This window comes from Rhodnius prolixus, unplaced genomic scaffold, assembly GCF_049639745.1.
Source record: "Rhodnius prolixus isolate KJV_2025 unplaced genomic scaffold, Rpr scaffold_14, whole genome shotgun sequence".
Taxonomy (NCBI): Eukaryota; Metazoa; Arthropoda; class Insecta; order Hemiptera; family Reduviidae; genus Rhodnius; species Rhodnius prolixus.
The window spans coordinates 602736-627940 of NW_027411594.1; the positions used below are offsets into that span (position 1 = coordinate 602736).

General features: G+C 30.8%; 1 protein-coding gene and 3 long non-coding RNA genes across 9 annotated transcripts; 2 read left to right on the plus strand and 2 right to left on the minus strand.

Moving 5' to 3' along the window:
- Positions 1 to 647: 647 nt before the first annotated feature.
- Positions 648 to 10193, plus strand: LOC141451618 (uncharacterized). 3 transcript variants are annotated; one of them, XR_012456941.1, is made up of 7 exons: positions 648 to 758; positions 1052 to 1167; positions 1605 to 1777; positions 2172 to 2342; positions 7866 to 8042; positions 8439 to 8577; positions 10056 to 10193. It is a non-coding gene; the product is annotated as an uncharacterized lncRNA (long non-coding RNA). The 3 variants fall into 3 exon arrangements; XR_012456943.1 differs by having other exon boundaries at positions 2175 to 2342; XR_012456942.1 differs by lacking the exon at positions 10056 to 10193 and having other exon boundaries at positions 8439 to 8620.
- LOC141451615 (cytochrome P450 6k1-like) lies at positions 8847 to 15203 on the minus strand. Its single transcript, XM_074123078.1, has 7 exons — positions 15070 to 15203; positions 11112 to 11476; positions 10565 to 10802; positions 10261 to 10493; positions 9945 to 10163; positions 9344 to 9586; positions 8847 to 9037 (listed from the first exon to the last, which is right to left on the minus strand). The coding sequence occupies exons 2-7, from the start codon at positions 11473 to 11475 to the stop codon at positions 8871 to 8873; spliced, it is 1464 nt and encodes a 487-aa protein (XP_073979179.1). The 5' UTR covers position 11476; positions 15070 to 15203; the 3' UTR covers positions 8847 to 8870.
- Positions 11473 to 18408, plus strand: LOC141451622 (uncharacterized). The gene is made up of 3 exons (XR_012456954.1): positions 11473 to 13330; positions 13444 to 13505; positions 15774 to 18408. It is a non-coding gene; the product is annotated as an uncharacterized lncRNA (long non-coding RNA).
- A 20-nt stretch (positions 18409 to 18428) lies between these two features.
- LOC141451621 (uncharacterized) lies at positions 18429 to 24978 on the minus strand. 4 transcript variants are annotated; one of them, XR_012456953.1, is made up of 4 exons: positions 22677 to 24976; positions 20404 to 22557; positions 19782 to 19896; positions 18429 to 18732 (listed from the first exon to the last, which is right to left on the minus strand). It is a non-coding gene; the product is annotated as an uncharacterized lncRNA (long non-coding RNA). The 4 variants fall into 4 exon arrangements; XR_012456952.1 differs by having other exon boundaries at positions 20404 to 22597; XR_012456951.1 differs by having other exon boundaries at positions 18592 to 18732; positions 20404 to 22878; positions 23293 to 24978.
- Positions 24979 to 25205: the final 227 nt, after the last annotated feature.

The following is a 25205-nucleotide window of genomic DNA, read 5'->3' on the forward strand; positions in this document are numbered from 1 at the left end:
TTTGAAAGTACTAGCAGCAGAAAAAAAATTAAATAGGAAAAATCCCTTACTTTGGCCAAGAATAGTGAATGTTCTTTCACCTGTTCTCTATTGCGAGGGCACAGGTAGCTAGTACATTCGTGGTTGGCCTGTTTTGTTAGTACTAGCAGCAGAAAAAAATTTAAATAGGAAAAATCCCTTAATTTGGCCAACAATAGTGAATGTTCTTTCACCTGTATTCTATTACGAGGGCACAGGTAGCTAGTACATTGGTGGTTGGCCTGTTTTGAAAGTATTAGCAACGGAAAAGGAGAAATTTCCTTTGGTTTTATTTGAAGAATGAAGGAGTAGTTTTTAAGAAAATTGATATTGATTGTGTTGAGGCACGAGGTTGGCAGAATGAAGGTGGATTTTCGTGATCCCGGTTCAACTATTGGCTATGTTTTTGTTATAATAATTTTTAAATATAATTATTTTAATGTTTTCTCGTCTTTGGTTATGAGTATTTGAGAAGAATAAAGTGATTTCAATTCATTGGTTTTTACTTCTTTAAAATTAAGCTTTTATTTTTTATTTTTCCATTTGATTAATTTTTAATATGAAAGCAATAAAAATGGAATTATTTACAAATAAAACAGTTTAAAATAACCACTAATTAGTAAGAATATTTTGTTTTTGGTTATTCCAAAATAATCTAGTTAGCATATGCATATGTTAGTTGTGATTAAAGATGACGAGTAACTTACTCGGAGTAAGAAGTATGTACTCTGACTTATGAGGTAAGTTATTTTTGTCAATATTAATTCCCATTTAATAAAATTTTTTTTTATGTTCATGTAATATAATTAATGTACTTCAAAGAATTGTAATTACTTCAAAATTTTGCCTTTAGGTCAGACACAGTAGGGTGTTAGGATCAGCTCTCGTATTTAATTTAAGCATTTTTACATTAGTTATGATAGCAATCATTACTTTACTGGGTGTTTATTGGCAATAATAAAAATAAACTCATTAAAATTGTTTCCTTATTAAGTGCATTTTTAATAACTTAATATTTTAACTATTTCGAAAGGTCAAATGATGAGGTCACATCCACCTGTGAAAAGGACGTCATCCGTAATTGAATTGTAAATTTCTTCAATTTTGTTGACAGTGCTCTTAATTTAAATAACCTTTGATTAGGATAAGGTAAGTTAGAAAATGTAAAATTAATTAGGAATGTGAATCTTGTGATTTAATTGATGTTTAAAATTGTTACTGTTTATCCAATTTTACTTTTATTGGTAATTTTAAAAATAAATTACAGTATTAAATGTTTTAATTTTATGACTATTTTATAAGACACTTTTAATTGCCAGTTATGAAACGGGAAATCATTCCAGTTTGAAAAACAAGTTGAAATTCAAAATTAAGTGAAAATTTTGTGGTAGCAGCCAGTTCAAAATTCTTTTAAACCCAACTGAGATTTTATGAATGTTCTATACTTCATCTGTACGAACTGGATGAGTTAATTTCAGCCTAAAACCTAATAATTTAAATAATTTACTTTAAAACTACAAAAAATATTTCTAATGCTAAATAAAATTAATCATGGTATTATACTAATCTAAGATAATTTTTTCCAGGTGTCCTCGGCGTGTTGTGCCAACGTTTCTGTTTAAATTTATGATCAAAAAAGATGAAATAGAAAAACATGAGGACTTTTGACACGAGTTCGAGACTACAACGAGCTTTTTGAAGATTCTATTTGACTAAGAAAAAAAAGAAGCAAAAGAGGATAATATCTCTCTGAGAAAAAGTTAGTTTATTTTCTCTCACATATTATTAATTTTGATTAATTTATTTTACTGAGTTATTTATATTTATTTTAAACAAATGTTGTTTTTAATGCGGAGTTCTCAACTGGAGACCTACAAAATTGTGACTCAATGTTGTGAAAAAATTCATGTGATAAATTGAAGCATAAGATGGATTATTTATTACTAATTAAGATTCATTTTCATTTTCCCTATGCATTCGTGCAATTTTCGATTTTGAGTTTCCAGCGATCTGAGGAACCCTGTACCAAAGAAGTTTTTTTCCCCTCCAATTCAGTCAGTATCTGTCTACAGATAATGAGTAAACAGCAACTCAAAAACAAAACAATCTCATTAAATAACAATTAGTTTCTTCTATATTAAATATTCTTCCAGAAGAACCGGATGAAGGGGTGTCCAGAAAGGTCTTAAACTCCAAAATTTAAACCATATTTTCCGGGTTGAAATGAGCGCGGCACGTGATGTTGTAATACTAAAACAAGAGTACATACTTCACTTTTGTACACCGTGTTATTATTGGCCTACTGCACGATCTAATCATGAATGGTAAGTAAGTGACTGTGTTAGTAAGATTCAATGTTGCAGTAAGAGAAAGGGCTTGCGGGAGTTCCTAACAATTTCACTACTTGAACCACTCCAGTTAAAAAAACAACAAATAAAAGTCCAATATTACCTACTATATTTGTATTCCATAAAAAACACATTCTAGGTTAAGTAGTAATCATGTACATCACATTTACACTAAAGTTTTTTTTATTTTCAAGCACAGAAAAACCAAAATCACACGTAATAAAAACCTACACTTGTAGTGACACTTTAGTATCACTAAGACGTATCAGATTATCAGAAGCCGACAGCATCCACTTGTTGCATGGCCCCAATATGGCTTCACCCAACGACTGTGACATGTTTGTATTCGTGTGTTAAACCTTTCTTCCTGCAGAGTTCGTTAAAATATACTTTATACATGCATTGAGGCGCATTCTAGCTAACCACGCGACAAGTAACAGACTTTCTTAGTCAACACCATAATTTTTCCTTACTTTTTCCAACCGTCATTTGATTATGAATTTAGAATGAAAACAAGAGAACATGCCGGATAATTTGAGGATGCAGGATGTAGGAAATTTACTTATAAAGTTAATATAATTTACTTATGTGCTATAATAATAGCCCTTATTATCAAATAAAAAATTATACACAGGCCTATAATTCCAATTTTAGATATAATTTAAATATAGATACTAACAGAAAAGATTAGAGAAGGTAGTTTTACATATGTTATACAAATTCTGGGGGATAATTTTGACAATCTGCCTAAACGCAGCTAAACCCCCTGCTGATTGAGGAGATCTTAAATACTAAAAGGTATCAACTCCTCAGAGCATCACAAACCATTGGACTGTTTCCAGATCCAAAGGCTGCAAATGCTGAAATTTGAGGTAGTTTTAGTACTGGCTCTGTTAGCCTGCTTATAAGAGCAGTTTGCCGGGGGGCACCACGAGGAGGTAGAGCTCAGATTTCTGCCCCCCCAAAAAATAAACCATTCTTGCCTAACCGTATTCCAGCAAGTTTTGACCCTGTATAATGCAGGGTAGCAGATGTCAACATTGTGACAGACGCATTACCTGCGAAGGGTCAGGGTGAAAACCAGCGATTAAGGAATACGATTAACTGAGAAATTATTGAAGGGATTTTGGCATGAATGGCGGAATAAGGGAATTTATAGAAAGGGAGGGCAACAACAACTAAGAATACAACTAACAAACCACTGAAAAGACAAAACAACAAACGAATAAAACAACCCCTGAAAAGTTAAAAATATTTACATACATAATATAAGTAGATATTTGAAACAATCGTTTTTACAATAGAATTCATCTATCCCTCTAATCCAGGTCATCAATCCCCTCCCCCTAATCACCCAGGTCATCAATCCCTTTAATCCAGCTAATCTATCCCTCTAATCCAGGTCATCAATCCCCTCCCCCTAATCACCCAGGTCATCAATCCCTTTAATCCAGCTAATCTATCCCTCTAATCCAGGTCATCAATCCCCTCCCCCTAATCACCCAGGTCATCAATCCCTTTAATCCGGCGAATCTATCCCTCAAATCCAGTCCATATGCATTGAAAAAAATTCCAAACAAAGTATCGCTTCAACAATTGCACTGAGTTTTGTCTATGAACTCCCAAATATATCTCTAATACCCACTAACCCCTAATCATTGTACACTTCATTAGCAGGCTTACTAAAAGTGACAAATCATTGAAATGTGAAACGATTATCCCTACATAAAACGCAGTTAGAGAGCAATATTTAGCTAACAGGGATGTAAATCTGCAGCCTTCAATTTGGGCATTATTAAAGCTATCTTTATGTAGAACAAAATAGGAACTTTCACAATAAATGCAAGCAATACAGAAACTTTAAGGGTAAATAGTCTATATAAACTCAAATTCCAAACCAAATCACATAATTAAATTATGTACACTTCAAGAAAACACAAGAATTACGAATTGCTAATTTCTGAAGCAGATTGTCTTGCGAGTAGAGACTTTCAGTTAGAATATGTAGAAATTTCTACAGACTGAGTAAAAGGGCCAATCTAACATAAGAATAGTTGGATTGATCTTCATTTTACATTTAAAAGCTAAAATCGATAATCACAATCAGACGAAAGCATGTACCAATTCTTTTGAATAAAAACTTAACAGCATAATTCCCTATAATGCCTTCTTACGCTAGGTCTATAAGAACACGAACATACGCGGAATACGGAACGGAACGTCGCAGAACGGAGTAAAACGGTTTCGTTGCAGGCTGCCTTAACTTTTTATTGCAATATACGAGCGACGCGCTTGCGTTTGATATGGAAAAAAACGACAGTGATCGTATTCGTAATTATTTGAAGCGTCACGACGATATCGAAACAGACAGAACCTACTCGAACGTTTGGGAACCGCCGTTTTCCCTGAAGACCCAGTTTTAGAGAGACTTCTTTTCTTCATTCTCTTTTACATTCAATCTTAGACAAAGTTCTCACAGACTAATTAGGGGTTATAAAACGGTAAACAGATCATGATAAATTAAAATAAGACTTCGTTTTTGTAAACTTAACATTACTGTTAATGCATCATTCTTAACCCACCTTTGAGAGAAACCTAAGTTAATCAAAAGATTTCTCAATTTAGAAACCCAGTTTATTTCATTTCTTAGAGTCTGCATAGATCCAATTTCTCACAGCATTGGAGCAAGACGATTCATCTCTCAAAATATTTCTCAATAAAGCTTGTAAAATTTATTTAGTATCCCACCCGCTACCATAGTAACAAAAGCAAGCGAATAAATACAAATCTAGTTATCTATCTATCTGTAGGGTGTACAGCATTCCAAAAAGAAATCGATTTAAAAAAAAGTTAAGAAAAGTGACGTATAACTTCTTGTAGATTCCAGTTATCCCATTACCAGATAATTTTTGGAGAACGCTAACAGCAAACAAAAGTACTGATACTTTCAATTATATTTTACCCTTACCACCAAACTGGATCACATTGTACTAGACTTTCGATTCAAAATCTTCCATTAAATCAACAAATACGATTCCAAACATAATTTCTTCTATTATTTTTTTTTTGCTGTATCAATAGATCCTGTTCATCAAAATCAAACTTTTAGTATGAATTTAAAGGATATACACCAATGAAACGAACAATATGATCATTTTCAAGATAGTTTTTGCTTAAAAAAGATTATCAATTCTTCCAGAAACATATCGTAAATTATTTACTGTAAATTGCTTCAATCAATTCTATTTTAGGTTACATAATAACTTTAAAAACAAATTCGAGTACATATTTTATCATATAATATAAGGCTGAAACTTATAAAACAATTCCTAAACGTTATTTTACCCTAAAACATGACGTAGGACATGGTTTACTTCGGTTTTCTCTGATTTGACAGATTCCGTTAAAGTAAAAAATTAAATAATATATTTAATAAAACTAAAACTTCCAGAAATAAAGTATTTAATAAAATGTCTAAACTTTAAGAAAATCGGAAAACCTAAAATCACCAATTTATGCTTACGATTGGCTTAATATCTAATTTATACTTATAAACCATCCTTAAAATATTCTAATGCCTACATTTATAAATATTTTAAACGCCAACAGTTCTAAGTTTTAAGAATGATTGAATATATGTATGTAATGTAATAAATGCAGTAAAAGAAAACTTTTGCGAATGGACTATCTCACCTGATTTTAAACTTGTAAAGAAGTTTCAATTATTGGGATCTGTGAATACTCTCAAATTACTTGACTTGCCAACTCAAAAACATTTTATTGGAAAATGATCACATTCAAATTCATAAAATAAATTACAATCACTTTTTATTGTATATGTAAAATTCCATAAATAATATGTCAGTTTAATACATCCTGCTAAATAACTCTTTCGTACAATAAAATCAAAGCTCTTAGTATTAGTACGTCTATCGGGGCTAACATTGAACTAGAGTCTAGTTACTAGACCAACCTTTTATAAACTTAACAAGTCTTTTTACTATGAGGCTTTCAAGTTTTCCATCAAATTATCTTTTGAAAATAACAATAATAAATACACCAGGGTAGCAAATGCAGAGGGTAAAATTTAGAACATCTGTTTCACTTAACTTCTGTTTTTTTCTTTTATAAATCCTTCTCTGATGAAGGACATTAACACATAATGAAAACTTACATAAACCTCAAAGACACTAACACTTGATTTAAACAATATGCAAGTACTGATATTATAAATTACAATACTTTATTATGATATACAAACAATTATTACAGAAGAAAAAACCTTTCTAAGTGAGATGAGTGAACTGCGATAAGGTTATAAACAGTTCTTCTTAATTATCTTGCAAGAATAATCATAGTAACCATAAATTTCTTGTGGAAGTTTTATTTTTGATGTATGTATTATTTTATTTTATCAATTATAGTTTAATTATGAGATTAATTGTGTTTTAAAAGAAGTTTTATTCATGTTTTTAAAAGGTGTACCCCAAGAACAAATTATGAAATAATGATTATAAATCACTACAGTTCTTTATAATAATTGTAGAATCGTTAAGCTAAAAAGTGTTCCTTTTGCTGTCCTTTCTTGCGTATAAAACAAATGTGGTGAGATTCACTTACAAGGCTTGCGTTTATTATAGTTTCTAGTTTCCCTTTTTGTTAATTTTTTAATAAAAAATCTCTAACGAAATTAGCAAGAAAAAGAACCTAAAATGATGTGTTACTTCTTAAAAATTGATTGCATTAATCGTAAAATTTCAATCATTCATTGCTCTATGCTCACTGCTATATTTTATTATACTTATTGGGTCTAGTTCCAAGTTACGATACTGCAGTGTGTTGTGCTTTTTGTTTCATTTCCATCCTACTTAGCTATCTATATGTATTGTACACAGTTGTAGTTAGTAAGTTATATTAGTTTGTGTATTCATCCAGCCTAAAACTGGTGACTCTTCCTTAATATTGTCTTCCTAGAGTAGGATTTTGAACTTCTAAATCTAACTAAATGCTGGCTTAAAAACCAATTGGCTATGGTCAATGTACTTTCCAAGAACTATGAAGAACCAACAGTACTTTTTAGTATTTTATTTTTAGTTGTTGATTTACTTAAATTACAATGTAAATAAGGATTAAGGGTAAAATTCAAGATAAGTTATCCGGAGGTGTGGCCTAATATCGAAGTGAAAGTATGGATTTCCTTTCCTTCTTTGTAAACTTAAATAAGTAATTTTAGCCAATAAAGTTCCTATTTAAATTACTTTACATTAAACATCACCTGTGTTTGATTAACCATTTTAACTACAAGTGAATTCTGGACACTGACAGTTTTATTTACATTTTAAATAACCTGAAAACATTTCGTTCAAAGTTACAAGCTCCTAGAATCTTAATTGCATTTATAATCTTAAATTTCAGGTTTCTATTAGTTTTCATATTCTCTTATTATGAATATCTTAGTATCATAGGTCTATCAAGAGTCTTTTTTTTTTTAATGTTTAGATGTATCGACGTAAAGGACGAATGGGTTCTAAACGTTCAGTATGGCGAAAAACTTCGAATCGACAGAAGCGTTTAGTCAGGTAATGAAATCAATTTCCTCGAAGATGGCAACTGCAGCTGGATGTCCTCCAGAAGATAAATATATACCTTACAAGACATGATGATGTCACACAACTTGTAAGTGGTTTTAATGTTTATCTTTTATTAACAAGGCAACCTTTTTTTTTGTTTATATTATTGAATAGCTTTGCAATTTAGTTGAGCTAATATTTGCAAGAAATTAGAGATCAAAGTGTTTGTGTATGTTTATTTTGTGTTTCGTTTATGTTCATGTAATATGAAAAAAAGATATCTTTTTGTATTAGTTTCACGCGCTGAGCTCCTGCTTTTATAAAAATTTATATTTTTAAGCGAATAAATCACTAAAAAAAATCAAAGTTAAACATTTTTAAAAACCTTTTAATGCAAAAAGTGATTTAAGAGTGGTTAAACTTCGGTTGCAGAAATCGTTCTGAAATCTTCAGTAGCTGCGAATTAGTTTCTAATCTAACCTAACAATTTGTTTATCTACAGAAGTTTGAAGAGGATGTTAAAGAAGTTATAAAAAGTGGAAATTGTGTTCTAAAAGGTTCTAGTAACTTTCAAGAAGAGGATTATATTACATTTCTCGTGCAACTGAACGAACCGGCCGAAGTCAATGGAAATAATTAATGTAGGTAAACAATTTTATTCATAAAAATGTTGACAATCTTAAATGAATGTGGGGAAAAGTCATTAATATTATTGCAATAAGAAGTACAGCTTAGTAAAATTTTAAGACAGTGAAAAATAAAAATTTTTACAGAGCTTTCTTAGCCTTTTAAGAGTTAAAAGTATATGCTTAAAAGAAGTGAACTTGGTTTATTTACACTCGTTAGTTACTTTTATTTAAGATTGTCTCTGCATTTTTTGTGATAAACGTAATTGAAAATATACACAACCTTTAAAGAAAAGTGTAAATTTATTTCATTGCACTTTCTTCAATTTAACAATAATTTCTGTCTTTGGCCTTCCCAAAAATGCTCTTGGATTGACAACAATAGGTTTTTTGGTTTTTTCACTTAAAATGATCTCATGATTTTCCAACATACGACCCAAGGCAGTCTTCATTACCATCTGTGAGAATCTTATCCCTGAAAACGGAAAAGAGGTGAACAAATATTTTTGTTGCTTAAATAGGAACTATTCATCCCTTTTTATAGAAATAAAGTGAAAAGAAGCAGCTAATTTTGTCCAACCTATCCAAGAAGTTCAGTGAACATTCCATCATCTGTTTCGAGATGAAGGTACAAAAATGTAGTCTTCAGTTTCCACTCATTCAAATCACTAAAAGAACATCGGTTTGTCTTTCAAACTGTGCTTCAACCAAGAGACAAGGCGAAATGCAACCGTTTTATATTATATATTACGTTAACACATACAAACCCACAAATATTTACCAGTACATTTTCGAGGTCCTTCTCCAAATGGTAACCAAAGAAGATCAGTTTGCTTTTGCTCCTGTCCAAACCTTTCTGGCTTGTAAAGTTCCGGTTCTGAATAAAAGGATGGATTCATTTGGTTGCTTGTGGCTGGTATGATAATCTTAGTACCTTTCTCAATTTTTATGCCATCCGGGGTTTTGTAATTTGAGGTACACAGACGAAAAATAAATGGAAATGTTGCGTTTCTTCTCATAGATTCTAAAGAAATAAAAATGGAGAAACAGGTACAAAATAAAAGGTAAGCGAAATATTTCTGAATGAATAATAATCTGAAAATATGGGTAACTATTATTACACTCTCGACCTTTCTATATTTCTGTTAATTTGTGGTAACAGCTCAACTACTGTTAACATTGTAACTAAATTTTGTTAGTTATCGAATAGAAATGCAATACATTCCTGCAGACAAAAATGTGTTAATTGGAAAAAACTTTCATTTCCATTAGTGCTAAGTCTATAAAATTTTTAGATTTTATCCACTTGGATTATTTAAGCGAAAATTTATTTTAAAAAGGTAAGAATTAGAATGCATGTTTACACCTGATTTGTTTTCTACCTTTCAAACAATTTGCAACATATTTCATTTCCTGAACCGATTCATAAGACCAACCACCATGAGTTTTTAAAACATTTCTGATTTCATCACGAGCTTTTTTTTGCACATCAGGATGCAAAGCTAGATCAATCAAGAACCATGTCATAGTATTTGATGTTACATCTAAACCTCCCAGTAGAAGTTGTGCTACCACGTTCTCTATCAATTCTTCAGTGACTTCTACAAGAAGATGGACATCCACGTAATTAATTGTAATAAAAAAAAAATCTGTCTTTATTTACGGGCAGTAGAACTTGAAATAAAAATATTATTTTACCGTAAGTATAGATTTCATTATCTGCAGATTTCTTGTAAAGATCATTCTTCCTCATGCACACCTTTCTACCTACTAATAATTTTTGTAAACGTTGTACTAACGAATGATCTTTATTTAAAAGTACAGTTTTGGTGAAATTGATGAAATAATTTTCAGTAGAACTATCTAGAAATGCTAATCCCAAAGATTCAGCAAAATTTTCAAAATGTTCTACTAATAGCAATCTATAGTATCTGAAATCAAAATTATTAATAAATTTTCATCAAAAGTAACAAAAAACATTCATTTAGACGAAGTAATTTACCTCATAATGGAGACATCATGCAAATCTTTATTCATATCTTGGAATTCCTTTTTATCATCAATTTTTACGCCAAGAAATGTAGCAATAGTGTCGGCTGCTATTATTCGAAAGACATTCATTGCTTCAAATTCTCCATCAGGTATGGTGATACAGTTGATTAAATGTGGAAACAGAGATCTCATTCTACCTGTTGTGAACCAAGGAATCATCTGATATCTCATTGCTCGCCATCGGTCGCCTTGGCAAAGAAAATTTATCTTTTATGAGAGCTTTAAATTTTATATGATACTAAGAAAGTCACTCGAATTTACAGTAGAAATTAAAACATGTTTAATGGTAGAAATTGCAGGTAATGAATGATGAAGCCCTTCTTCCGCGACAGTAAAACTGTTTCTATTAGAATCTTATTTTGTATTCAGATCTTTCTTAGTTCGTCATTTCATTTATGGAAATCCCCTTTCTCCAAAGATACTTGATAAATGCTAGATATTATTTTAATATTTTTAAATAATTGAATATAATTAAAGATTCACTAAAATTAAAATACCTGTCATATTAAATAGGCTATCATGTAACATGGATTTCTTATCAAAAACCCATCTGGGATGATCCAAAAAACTGGAGAAATCTTTTATCAATATTTTCTCAACAAGTGATAAATCTTTTATAATTAATGTTGGACGCCAAAATTCATAAATACCAATATATGGTTGACTGTTCTTTTTTGTGATTTGATAGATCTTATCATAAACCCCATTTGGAGTGTTCTGTTGTGTAACCAATGGTAAAAAATGGCCAACCAATGGTAATGATGGCGTCTGTAGCACACCTTTTCTAGTCCAATATTGGCGTTTATTGTAATCTAATATGAAGAGTAGTGCCAGAGCTATTATCACCAATGTAAATAACATTCTGTTAAAAAAAAAAAGTATATTGTTTAATTACAAAAATAAATCATTTAATCTATTGGTTAGGGAGGAAACAACATTCACCACAACTCTTTCTGACGTGGAGCAACCCATTTCAAAGTGAGAGTGCTTACTTTGTTTGGAATTTTCATCTCTTTCTCTTAAAAAACACTTTACACTTTTCTGTAATAATACCCTAAAATCCATAATATCTTCCCTATTTCTTAGGAGGAGTCTTTACAGTACAATAAGATCAATCAATAATTGCAAGCTTCTTCAACACCATCCCCAGGTTCCAAAGTATACCTCTATTAAGTACATTTAATAGATGCATCTCCATGGATTTGATGGAACTACAAACAGACTCTTCTTTCCATAATACTTGCAACATTACGACTTTACAGATGACAACGTTATTAAGTTATGTTCACCTAAAGGGGCGTATTTGCGATATTGTTTAAAAACACTTGCTCAAAAGATCGCAACAATGTTTTTAAAGATTTTAAATTTCGTTGAAATTAAGATGTGACATTCTTCATTTTGCTCTTTAATCTTTATTGTACCCTGTAAGTAAAGTGATGCCTACAAGAAATATAGATGTACGTAAATTTTGAATGTCCTCGTCAGAATAAAGGCTTTAGGCCTACAGTTTTTCTTGAAATGGCTTTTTGTGCGAAAAAAAAATGCATTATTTTTAAGAGCTTGTAAGGACGTTTTCCTTTGCTGACAGAATAGAATCGCAGGAGAATGACAAGCTGTTTTAATCTCTCAGTACTCTCTCGTTTTGGGAAAAATATTAAATCTTTGCTTTCTAAATAAAACACGACAATTATTAGCAATAAAGAAACTTAAGAAGATAGAAAATTCACATTGTGCATCCTTTTTTCAAAAAATACAAAATCAATTATAAACCGATAGCCATTAAGAACGTTTCTCAAATTAGAGAAGTAGGTCCTATTGGCTAAAAGAAGTAGAATTTTTTTGCTGGTGAAATTGAGTAATTTTACTATCAATACTAAGAGCCCCTTCACGATTATCAGTTAAGAACAGATAACCCGGGGATCGTAAATCGAGACCGCCTTTGGAAAGTAGATCAACCATTGACACGTTGAATTACATTAGTATATTCAAACATTGTGGAAATGAATTTAGGTCGGGTTATCTACATTAGAAATGTAGTTGAGAGATTAAACAAGTGTTTTGAAAAAAATCGATTTAGTCTCAAATTCCATAGATTTACACATCTGCAATATATTAACTTATTTTGAGGAAAATGTTCTTATTATAATTTTGATTCCAATTTTTATTTAAATTTTTGATGTTTTCTTAAAACATTATGTTTTCAGTGTAGGTTATGTAACCTGATTATAACCTTTATTTCTGTTAACAACAGGTGATTTGTAACATTAGTTTAGTTGTTTTGATTTCTTTTTTTTTTAGCGCTACCGTTTTATGAAGTTTCCTTCTGAATGCTTAAGAGTAATAGTTGATAGGTTTTAAAAATCACGATTATTTCCAGTGTTTTTGTCTTGTGGTACTTAAAAAAAATATACCTGAATTATTTCTTACAACAATGTTAAGAATTGTAACGTGTTTGATGACCAACATTAAAAGGAAATAGAGTTTTCCTTACAGTAATTATTTGAAAAATGAGCATATTATCAATATTTCAGTTATTAATAGCAGTGAAGTCTTTAATCCTTAATAATCATGCTTTTGGTTGAAGAAGCAAGAATATCTTAGTTAAGAATGATGAAAGAAGAACTTGTTCCAGGATAACACAATACATTCATTACGGGTTTTAAATTTAGTATTGAATTTCTCACTGCAAGATCAGTTAGAGTTTTGTAAGCAAGAGGTAATTCTCAGCGCATAAAACTATTAGATATATGTGATATGTGCATAAAGCAATTTGCTGTAAAGTGTGACAGTAAAACTGGAATATTTTCTAATTTAATGTCTTTGGTATAGATAATTCCATGAACTAAATGGACAAAAGAAAAGAATGAAGTTAATTCGATTTTTGAGTATGAGTAAGTACATTTGCTTTGTATCTTCTTAAACTTTAAATAAAAAACAGCCCTTTTTTTTTGTGAAGAACTGTGAAAATAGAAATTTGACATTTATTACTACTAAAACAAATAAATTAACTGTAGGTTATGTATCTTTCGTGATCCGCCCTTTTTCATTTCTTTTTTTTTTTTTAAGAAATGTCATTTTAAGTATATACATAAAACGAGCAATTGAAATTTAATCTTTGATGGTGTGAAAAAGGCAAAATTTAAATTTTGGTGCCTAGCTTTGTCATTTGGGTTAAGGGAAGGAGACGTAAGCCTGAAGTAAGATAAGGGGCGCCTATGGCCATAATAATTTAAGAGAAGCAAAAATACTAGAAACCTAGCTGACGGATTAAGCCATGTATTCACTCGTTGGAGTATTGTATCTCGGCTGGAAATCGAGACCTGATGTAAAGTTGTTTCCCTAGATTTGTCGGATTTGACTTATCGTTTTATGAAACAATAGACAATACAGGTTTTGGGTCGTTTGTATCCGTAATTTAAAAGTAATCAAGCCATTTGCACACCTCAGCTGCAGTTAAGTATTCATTTTTATACATTATTCCTCATAAATGGGGAACGCAAGTTATCTTGTTAGTTGATATTTAAATTATTTTTGGAGGATAATGATACAAACTAATTTGGCAGACCTCAATATGTATAAAAAATGAATTCGAATAAATTTAGATGTGATCTTTCGATATGTTTCCGAATCTTTCTTTTACGAGAAATACTGTATACATTAAGAAAACGGTATTGTACAATAAACAATGGGTAACAATAAAAGTACTAATGAACGATTTGATGATACCAGTATGTAGTAGACGGCAGTCTGTAGTTAAGAAAAAGGGAGTAAATAATATCTGTAGAGAAGTCACATAAACTCATTCCCACGACAATGGATATATTTTGAATTATTTCTTTGATCTTTAACACATCATGCTGTCTTTTTATGGAAATAAAATGTTACTACGAAAGGAGATTATATTAATTTTCTTACTGGCACAAATATAGGTTGAATGGAATATTGTTCAAAGAGATAAGCTTTTCTTTTTCAATAAAACAACCGCTCAAAACGCATTTTTGTTAATTGTTCTGCCCTTGTTATTAGATCTGTTTCTTTTTCCTAAACATTTATTAATATTTATTTAACGCAACGTTTTCGGTTTTGTTGGTTTGTGTTTTTTTAAACTTAAAAAAATCAATTGTGTTAGAATTTGTTTTTTCAAACATGAACATTTTTAGTTAAAATTTGAATTGGATGAAAAGTATTTGCCACAATCCAAGACATATGGTTTGCGTTTGATCTTGTGAACAAGTTTCCCAAGTAATATATAATAAAAATTACAAAATTTGTAATTTCAATAAATTGTTAAGACCACATTCGTAAGTAACGAGTGGCAATTAGTTTAAGCTTGGTATGTTTACTTGAAACACTTGTATAAATTTACCCCATTTGCATTCAATCTCCTGTTACATGCATTTACAAGTGAGTAATTAATATAAATATAATTAAATGAGAATAAGAAAAAGAGCTTACGCATGTATTTTTTTAATAAACAAAAACTGTATTGCCTACACTGTTCAATGCTGTAAATTTAAAACAGAAATTGATAGAACACATAAGACTATTAGTTTCATTACAGATAATACATTTATCGTTCAAGATTAATGAGGTCATAGAGAGGGAAAATGACCGCAATCATTTGAAGTGGACCCAAAAAATCTCACGAGTAATAATAAGAAAAGATAAGAAATTCATCCAGTAGATGTTTTACCATATCCAATAACCATACGATATTATCTAAGAGCCTGAGCAATCATGAATATCGAAGAACCTGAATGTCCCTTCCGTATTTAAGAAATGTTACGGTTTGTTCAGCATTACCTATAAAAACCATAATTTTGAAGCTACCATTTCTCTGCTTGTTATTATATTGAAGTTATTTCAATTCTTCAAACAGCCGTACTGTAAACTTGAACTCTTTTTTTTCTGGGATTCCAACTAATATTTTAGGTAGATTTTAATCCTGTAGTAAAAAGTATTTTTCGAATGTAATGAAATAGAACAGTGAAAGCAGGTTTTTGCTATATATACGAGTATACTAAAAGAATGCATGATATAAAATTATATTTACTTGAATAGGTTCAAAATAGGGTAATCTTGAAAACAAAAACACAACTATACATCCCTATAAATAAATAAGTGCAACCCACATATTGAGTTATTTTTTTATTTTACAGGAAACACTGCTTCAGCTACTGGCTATTTTCCTGAATTGGTGGGATCTCACCCCCTGGCAACGATATAGTACTTTCCTGCAATCTGCTTAGAGAACATCGGATTTCCGAACGTAACTGGGATAAGTAAGTTTTTTGTTATACATACAGTGACTGCATACATTGAGTACTCACTAGACGTATATTGGACTATCTTACACTAACATTTAACCATGCTTACGACTCACAAGACATAAAGAACTAACATACACTAACATTTAATCTTGTTGATGTCAAAGTAGAATTTTATACGACAATGTTACACCCACATTTAACCATGTTGGCGACTCACAAGACTTATCCTTACACTAACATTCAATCATGTTGACGACTCATTAGACTTATACAGCACTATCTTAACCACACATTTAACCATGCTGACGACACACTGGACTTATACAGGACTATTTTACACTTACATTTAACCAAGTTGACGACCTACTAGACTTATACAGGACTATCTTACTCTCACATTTAACCAAAACTCACTAGACTTAAATAGGACAATTTTACATTCACATTTAACCAAGTTCACGACACACTAGGCCTATGTAGAACAATTCTACTTTCACATTCAACCAAGTTGACGACTCACAAGGCTTATATAGAACAATTTACACTCACATTTAAAAATGTTGACGACTCACTGGACTTTTATAGGTTTATCATATACTCACATTTAACCACGTTAGAAACTCACTAGACTTATATAAGTTCAACTTACACTCATATTTAACCCTGTTTGCGTCTTACTAGACTTATACAGGACTATCTTACACTCGCTATTGGCTTATTTTTTTTACCGCTTCACATGTAACCTATTTATTCATTTGTTCACTTTTGTCAATTTATATATACAAAAAAAATGAAAAATATTCTACGTTCCAAGCAATTACCAGTTCCTGTAGAATTTAAAAAATACATAAAAAACAAAAAGTGGAAGTTTACATATTAATTTTTTCGAGGTTTTCGCTTTGAATGATAAAATATGGTTTCCAATTTTTTTAAATATATATTGACAAAGTTAACAAATAGGATACAAGTTACATGGTAAAAAAATAAGACAAATATGATTGTTATGTGGTCCTTTATAAGTCATGTTAGTCAACAACTTGGTCAAAAGTTGGTGTAAGGTGGTGCTTTATAAGTCTTGTGATTCACCAACTTGGTTAAAAGTGGGTGTAAAGCGGTCCTATATAAGTTTTGTGAGTCACCAACTTAATTTTAAGTGAGTGTAAAGTGGTCCTATATAAGTCTTGTGAGTCACCAACATGGTTAAAAGTATGAGTAAGGTTGTCCTATATAAGTGTTGTGAGCCGCCAATGTGGTTAAAAGTGGGTGTAAGGTGGTCCTTTATATAAGCCTTGTGAGTCGGCAACATGGTAAAATTTGGGTGAAAGGAAGACGTATAAAAGTCTAGAGAGTCACCAACGTGGTTAAATATGAGTTTAAGGTTGTAAAGATTTTATAAAAATTTATTGTAAAAAATGTATAAATAATTAATAAATAATAAACGATTTAATTATAAAAATATTGTATTTATTTTCCCTTTTAATCTCTCAATAATATGAAAAATTAAAAAAAAAATGAAAAAATTGCGTAGAAATTAAAAGAAAATATAAAAAAAGGTAAAAAATGGCTGCCAGGGTCGTTATAAAAATGGCCGCCGAAGTCTAGAGAGTGTGTAAGAAGATAGCAAGGTTACAACAATGGCTGCCATAGTCGTGAGAGTGTGTAAGAAGCACTAAGCAAGGTTACAACAATGGCTGCCATAGTCGTGAGAGTGTGTAAGAAGCAATAAGCAAGGTTATAAAAATGGCCGCCGAAGTCTAGAGAGTGTGTAAGAAGATTGCTAGGTTACAACAATGGCCGTCGAAGTCTAGAGAGTGTGCAAGCAAGGCTACGAGAGGTAAAACAGACAGCGCGAGCGATCTAGTGACAGCAGGTGGAACTAAAAGTAGGGGGGAGCTCGTTGTCATGGTGATATGACGCCATCTGGAGGGTATATAAGAAAGTTCGCGGCGCGGGCCGGGCCGGGTGGGGCGAATAGTTGCCTTCCGACCGTCGAGGTGAACACATCTCCCTAACCATTACACATGACATATTATCAAGATTGTTTATGTGAAGAGAGGTGTTTTGACTAGATTGATATTTTTGGAGCGACGAGCGACATAACCCCCTCCTCACGAGTACGACTCTGCAGTCGTACTGAGGAGACATCTTGTTTGACAGTAGTATATAAACAGTGTTAGTGCTGCTACCTGGTGGCAAACATGTAAACTAAATTTTGTTTACATAGTAAACATGTCCAGTAGGTGCTGCTACCTGGTGGCAAATATGTGAACTAATTATCCTTTTTTTTTGTTTCACGTCTTTCTCATGCTATTTTTTCAACTTTTTTCACTTTTTCTGCTTTTTAACGCTCTCTCACGCCATTTTTTCATACTACTATTATTTTATTTTATTTTTTTTGTTTAATGTAAACGAAATTTTTAGTTTTACTTTACTTTATTGGCCTCTTATCATTTTTAGTCTTTTTTAACTTTGTTTTTAGTTGTAACTTTGCAAATATAATAAAAAATACAAGACTATGGGAAAAGAGAAAATAAATAATGACTTTTTTCATAATTTCTAGATAATTCTTTATTTTGGTACCAATTATACATTTTTTTCTTTCGAAATACAAACACATTTTAAATTCAATTACATCTTTTAGTTAATGATTCTTAAAATTATCTACATTATAAAATTTAAATTTAAATTACATTTTCAAACTTCAAATATATTTTTTTATAAATAATCGACTAAATAATAAAAGAATTGGAAGAGCTGCAGTTGGATAGTTTTCCAACGTCTTTTTCACTTTGGCTTAATTCGATGAACATTCTTTGCAGGAAGCACTCCAGTTTCGCCTGTTTCAACTCTGAAAAATAACATTACACAATGAGATAGACTGTTTCCTGAATGATCCTACAAATCAAACTCAACCTCCTTGGAAATCAATGTTAATTTGTATAGGTTTAAATAAAAATAGATCAATCTTTAATAATGAAAGCGCAAGAAAGCAAAACATTGTTAGTGATTATATGGACTTATTCATTTCTTGGGCGAAGGTCCCAGTCTATACGGTAGCATTTTACAAACAAAATCTTAGTTTAGTCTGTTTCCAACAAAATTAAACCATTCTGCAACTAACTCGGAAAAAGGTTTAATTTGCCTTGAAAAAAGCTAGACATTTAATTATGTTTAATTGATGTTAAGATGCTTAAGCTGTAATAAACAATGGATAAAATTACATGAAGAACAGCTGCATAAGATAACATGGTAGGTACGGAGATTTCATCATTGATTTATTTAATGGAATGCGTAATCTTATATAATAGATAAGAATACTTGAAGAACAGTTCCACAATTAGAGAATCTAGTTTAGTTTATCACCAAAATAGAATGGATGCGAATTACCTCATAAATCCGGCCGGACTTGCTGGAAGTATAGAAGGATCCTTCAAAATAATGAAATGGTTGAAATAATGAATTATCGGAAGAAAAAACGCCCCATCTTCCTATTTAAAATACTTGACTTAATTGTCGCGAAAAGTTCAGTTTTGAAGAAGAAAAGAGACCAACAAAATTATATGATTAAATATTCTGAATGTGCAATCTGTACAACACTAATATTTATTACTTAATAATTCACTTCAGATAACCAATTTGATCCAAAAAGCCCTAAGATGATAGAGAATCATTTAAAGTGTAAGGACAAGCACTTTTTTTTCACTTAAATCTAAGTTCATATACCTTCTGGATAGTTTGAATTTAGGCAAATCATTGCACTTTCTAGGTATCTAATATATTACTGTATACTTTATTATTTATCTTTTGATAATAAGACATATCTTAACTAATATCTAACTAAGAAACTAATATCTTAACTGAGAAACAACATGCTGTAAGCTGAAAACATGTACTTACAGTTGCTGTAGGAGATAAAATGTGTTTCACTGGATAAAATATCATGAATGTCATCAACCCAGCCATTTGCTGAATTGAACTAGTTGAGAAGTACCATTAGAATGTCGAAAGAACGCTGAGAACAAAAAGTCTTATTTATACCATTGTTTTCATTGTAATTTACAAATATTTAGAAAAAAAATCAATTTTCAATAAGTTAGAATTTAAAATTACTGGTGCGAACCTTGCAAAATCCAAGGTCCATAATTCTAGGACTTAATTAAACTTTACATTATTAATTTAAATTTCATGGAGATTGCTCTCCCTTTTAAATGAGGGAAATGTAAATATTTACATGGAAGTTCATAATTCCCAAATACATAATCTTAATTAGCTATTTACTTTTACAGTAATAAAATTATTAACATGTTACGAACTAAATCTACCCACTTATGACCGTTGAAACATTTTTATTAAACAAAATCATGAAGACTAAAATCGACATTTTAAAATTACATGCGTACACTTAAAATGCATCTACTATCAACTGTCTTGTGGAAACATTTCAATTTAATAAACACTCCTAATCAGATCAACTCGTAATTAAAAATAAAAGTATACACAAAAAATGTATGTAGCTTACCTGTAAGAAGTTCTTAACGCAGTAATGATGCAAAAGCAACTTTTTTTAATTTCCTAGGAAGTTATCGCTTAAGGCAAATAGACAATACAGTTTTCTAAGGTATGTAAAGTTCTCACTGACTTACTTACAACAGCATCAACTAGAAACTAGTAATCATAAATAAAAAAACATCAAATTATGAGGTAAACAGTGAATTTTAAACATGGAAATTTTTTTGGAGGAAAACTTCTTTTTAAAACACTTATGATATAAAATGTTTATCAACGTAGGTGAAGAACATTTTATACATAAAGCAAATTATTACTGTTGCTACATGATAAAGTGAATATTTGGACAAAACCGAATGTAACCTTTTTACCCCATTGCTTTGCCTGACAGTTGTTTAGTTACGAGGTTATTTAATGTTTACTTTAATAGTGTCAAAATACATGTTCATGCTACCTAGCGGTAATCACTGGAACTATTTCTATGTAATTACATCTTCCTAGTTTAAGCTATTGCCGCTAGATCGCATTGGCATGATCTTGTTTATTATTTTTTCTATTCCTAATTTTAAAGTAAGAACAGAATGTATAGAATTTCTAATAGACTGCCTAATTTCTTTAATTGAAATATGAGGACTTCAATTTCTGATTTATTCTTTTTATTTAATTACAGCAAATACCAAAATAATATATTTATAAATTTCACTCTCTTCACAAGCTATATATTATAATAGAACCAACTCTTTACCTTGTATTTTACAGAAAGTTTACATCTTTTATAGAATAAAAATGGTCAAAGTTGGGTATTTTTAATTAAACTTTTCGCTTTTTCGTGCACTTTCTGGCGATCAACCCTTATACAATTGTCTATACAATACAATTCCCTTATACAAAAAGAAGAAAACTGTTACACATAAAAGTCATTTTAAGCGTATTACTACATAAATAGGCCTTGCAATTTAATTTTGAAGTGTTTTGGGATATAATTTTGATAATGAAACTATTGTTAAGGTGACTGAGGAGGCATGTCTTAAAACCAGTTCATATTAATGTATGTCACACATTTCAAGAAAAAAACATATTATTATATCGTATTTCGATTGAAAATGAAATATCAATACTAATTGAAGAACAGCTAATCACTAGATAGTTAAGAATTGCAGCAATATATGTGATTTAAATTGAATGAGCATCATCATAAAACTTGTAGTTTATATTAATTAAAAATTAAGTCACAAGTTTGGAGTAATGTACGCAGCCAGAACAAAAGTAATGTAAATGTATGCACATATTTAATTTCTAAAAGACCGTTCCCCCAATGGTTCGAAATAAATTAAATCTTATCAACACTCAAAAGCAAAAAATAAATAAAATGGAAAACTAGCTCCTAATGTACGGTTAGTAATTTTAATATTCGAACAATCAATAGCTTTTGGGTCGATGGTTGGGGTGAAAGTTAAGTTGCGGAAAAGATCAATTCAAAACGTAACATAATAACTATTCATTACATTATAAATAAATGTATCAAAATTAATAAAAATACAAAAATCAATAATTAATTAAAGGATACGCGAAGGCAAAATTTTACTTTGCTGCAAACATCAAACAAGAAAAATTAAAGACATTGACTTAATAAAGAATGGAGCTTTCAAAAAATGATAATTAAAGAAACAAAGGTGGAATAAACTAACAAGAACTTTATTTTTCAAAGAAAAGGCGAAGTAAGATTGTAGATTGTAGATAGTGAAGTGAGTTATTTATAAGTCAAATCCACCTTTACCTTTACGTTGAGTCTTTAAAGTGTATCTTAAAGAAAATCTTATCCCGATTCGGTTGTTTGCTTAAGAACTTATTTAGATACAGCACCTGTTGAAACTAACTGCAATTTTAACAGAAATTATTAAAACATTCTAACATAGGAAGAAAAGGAGCAGTCACTTTAAAAGCAATCAATTATTACGAAAATATAATTACTAAGTATAGAGAAGAGAAAGCAAGAAAAATCTACAACGAAAGAAAATCTCTATGAATTGCACCTACCGTTGATGGGTTACTTACATATAAAGCTTGTTGATGGAAATTTAGCCCATCACTTTTCTTTGATTAAACTTTATCCCAATTATGAGCCGGCAATTCGAACTCCTTTCCATATGGGGTTATATCTTGAAAACTAATAGAGGGTAATAGAGTTATCTCAAACTTATTGGAAACTGAAAGGTTATAATTATAACTTTTAAACATTTTGCATATTAGAAGATAGTAAAAAACCTTCCAATATTTATTTCTCACCTCTTGATAATGGGTGGTAGGAAAAACAAACGGTATCAGGTCTGGGCTTAAAGATGAAGAAAAGAGATACTTTAACTTCAAATTCATACATATTTCTGACGATCACTGCGTTCTCTTAACAGAGGAAACCCTTTTTCAATTAACCAAAGACGGATATTATCCAGCCAAAAAAAAAGGAGTACGTTGAATCAGCAGTTAGAGTCTACAATCAGCAATAATAGAATTAAACCTAGTAATTCTACCAATGTATTTCTTTTCGAAGAAAGTTACAGTTATTGTCCTAATTTATACAATTAATTTGTTAGTTTGCACTGAAACCTTATTTCGTTAGGGGCCTAAGCTGACACAATGTAAGAAGCTTCAACTTTTGATCTTCCTGACGATCATCGCGATCTCTTGTTAACGAGACCCCTTTTTTTAATTAACCAAAGAGAGATATTTACCAGCCTGAGTAGTATCCAGTGGGATATACATATTTTACCATTACAGTAAACTAAGCAGTTAAGGAAAGTAAATAAAGTTTTAGTTCAATGTACATGTTCTATCCTGAAGTTCATGTTTGTAAATATTAGTATAATTTTCTACAAATATAATTTAAAATTGTTTCAAAACTTACTGTTTACTAAGATAGTCTTCATCTTTAGCTCTTCTGGACGTAAAAGTATGAAGTTAAGCTCATCCAGTAGTAAATTTTGAATAACAATGGTTCAGTAGTTATTGTTTTAGTAAAATAATCTCTAACAATTGGAGATATTCAATAAAGAATTCAAAATCAAACTTGCACAATTGAATAGAAAAGCATTAATGTAAATTTACATATGTAGTTTCAGTTTCATAAAACTTAATTCCTGATTACATCTAAATTGAAGCTTTTTATCTTTCAAAAATAAAGAATTTATATTAAATAAATGTAAATGAATTGCGTAAATTCACTCACACAAACACCATGTAACCTCCTACCAGTTTGTGAGAAGGAAACATAAGTGAAGTGAAATTCCCTACAATAAACTTACTGTTTTCCTGGAGATGAAGGATGAAACTCCATAACTAGTTAGGGAAGATAAATACATTCGTGCTACGACGCACAAAATCAACGATAAATTCAGACATTGAATCGACACACTAACCCAACTAGCAGAAATGCAGAGACTACCAATATTTTACGAACTGATCGTTTAAGAGATCTTGTCTCAAAGCCAGTTATTAATTAATTTTTCATTTTATTTTATTAAATTTTAGAGTAATTTTGTACAGGAGCGAAACCTGGACGAGCGGTTAGAGTCACGGCTTGCTAAGCTAAAATGTACTGGGCTCGATTCTTGGATTTTATATTGTAATTAAGACAAACTTAAGTAAAGTGCGTTTTCCATGTATTTGGTTACATCCATAATAAGTGATCAATCTATTATTGGACATTAAGCCCGCCGGATTAAAATAGGCATTACTAGTTTAAAATGTACAGGAACGTAGCATTAAAATATAAAACAAAATTCCAAACACTTACGCATTTTTATGAATACCATCTACTCTGCCAAGCATATCGGAGCTGGATAGAAGTGTTTCTCTTTTGAACAGAGAGATGAGTCTCCTGCTCCATCTCGCCACTAATTGGAAACACCTAACTCAGCCTGTATTAACTCTTGAGACAGCTATCCATATACAGCGTATCCTCAGCACTTTATGATCACCATGCTCCCAGGAAGCGGCAGAATTCAATTATACCAACGATGTCGTTCATCAAATTGAAGTACCTCGACCAGCTGTAGCCTTCCCTTTGTCCAAACTTGTATCCAACCTCCAGCACCATTCAGACCTATTTTCTTTTTATCCTCTCCCAAACGTCAAACTCTAACTTCGTATCTTCACATCTCTTTTGGAGAGTATACATTTTTTACCATATAAACTCTTACCTTTAATTCTTTAACTGGGCTCCTCAGCAAGCTTTTGACTATTCTCTGTCATACTTCATTCTTAGATGTCCTTCCTCAATTAATACGTACAGCCCAATGTAGAAACTCAAGAATCGTAACTAGCCATCTTTAAACTTGAAACTTCTTTCTATAAGTGTTTTGTATTAAAAAAAAAAAAATAGGACCTTAGATTGTTTTTTTTTTTTTCGAATTTGTTAATAATTGTTTTCTATGTGTTTCATTACTCTATAAAATAACTAGGAGCTGTTTTCTGTAGTGACAAAACAGCACAGAACTGACAGTACACTGAGAAAGTACGGAGATCAAAGGACTTGTGCCTTAAATTTACTAATAATGTATTTAGTAACATTCAGTTTTAATTTGAATAAATTTCAATTTATTATTTAGTTTCAAAGGTGAAGGGCTGACAGAAGTAAAAGTAAAATCTACAAAGTGTAATAATCTAACTAAAGGTACAAGAGGTTTTTTTTTTACCACCTAACCTAATAAAATTCTGAAATATTTTCCTTTTTAACCATTAAAAACTTTTGATATTCGTTAGGAGGACTATAAACTATGCAAGGCCACTCGACCCACGCACCTTCCCAAATGAAGAAGA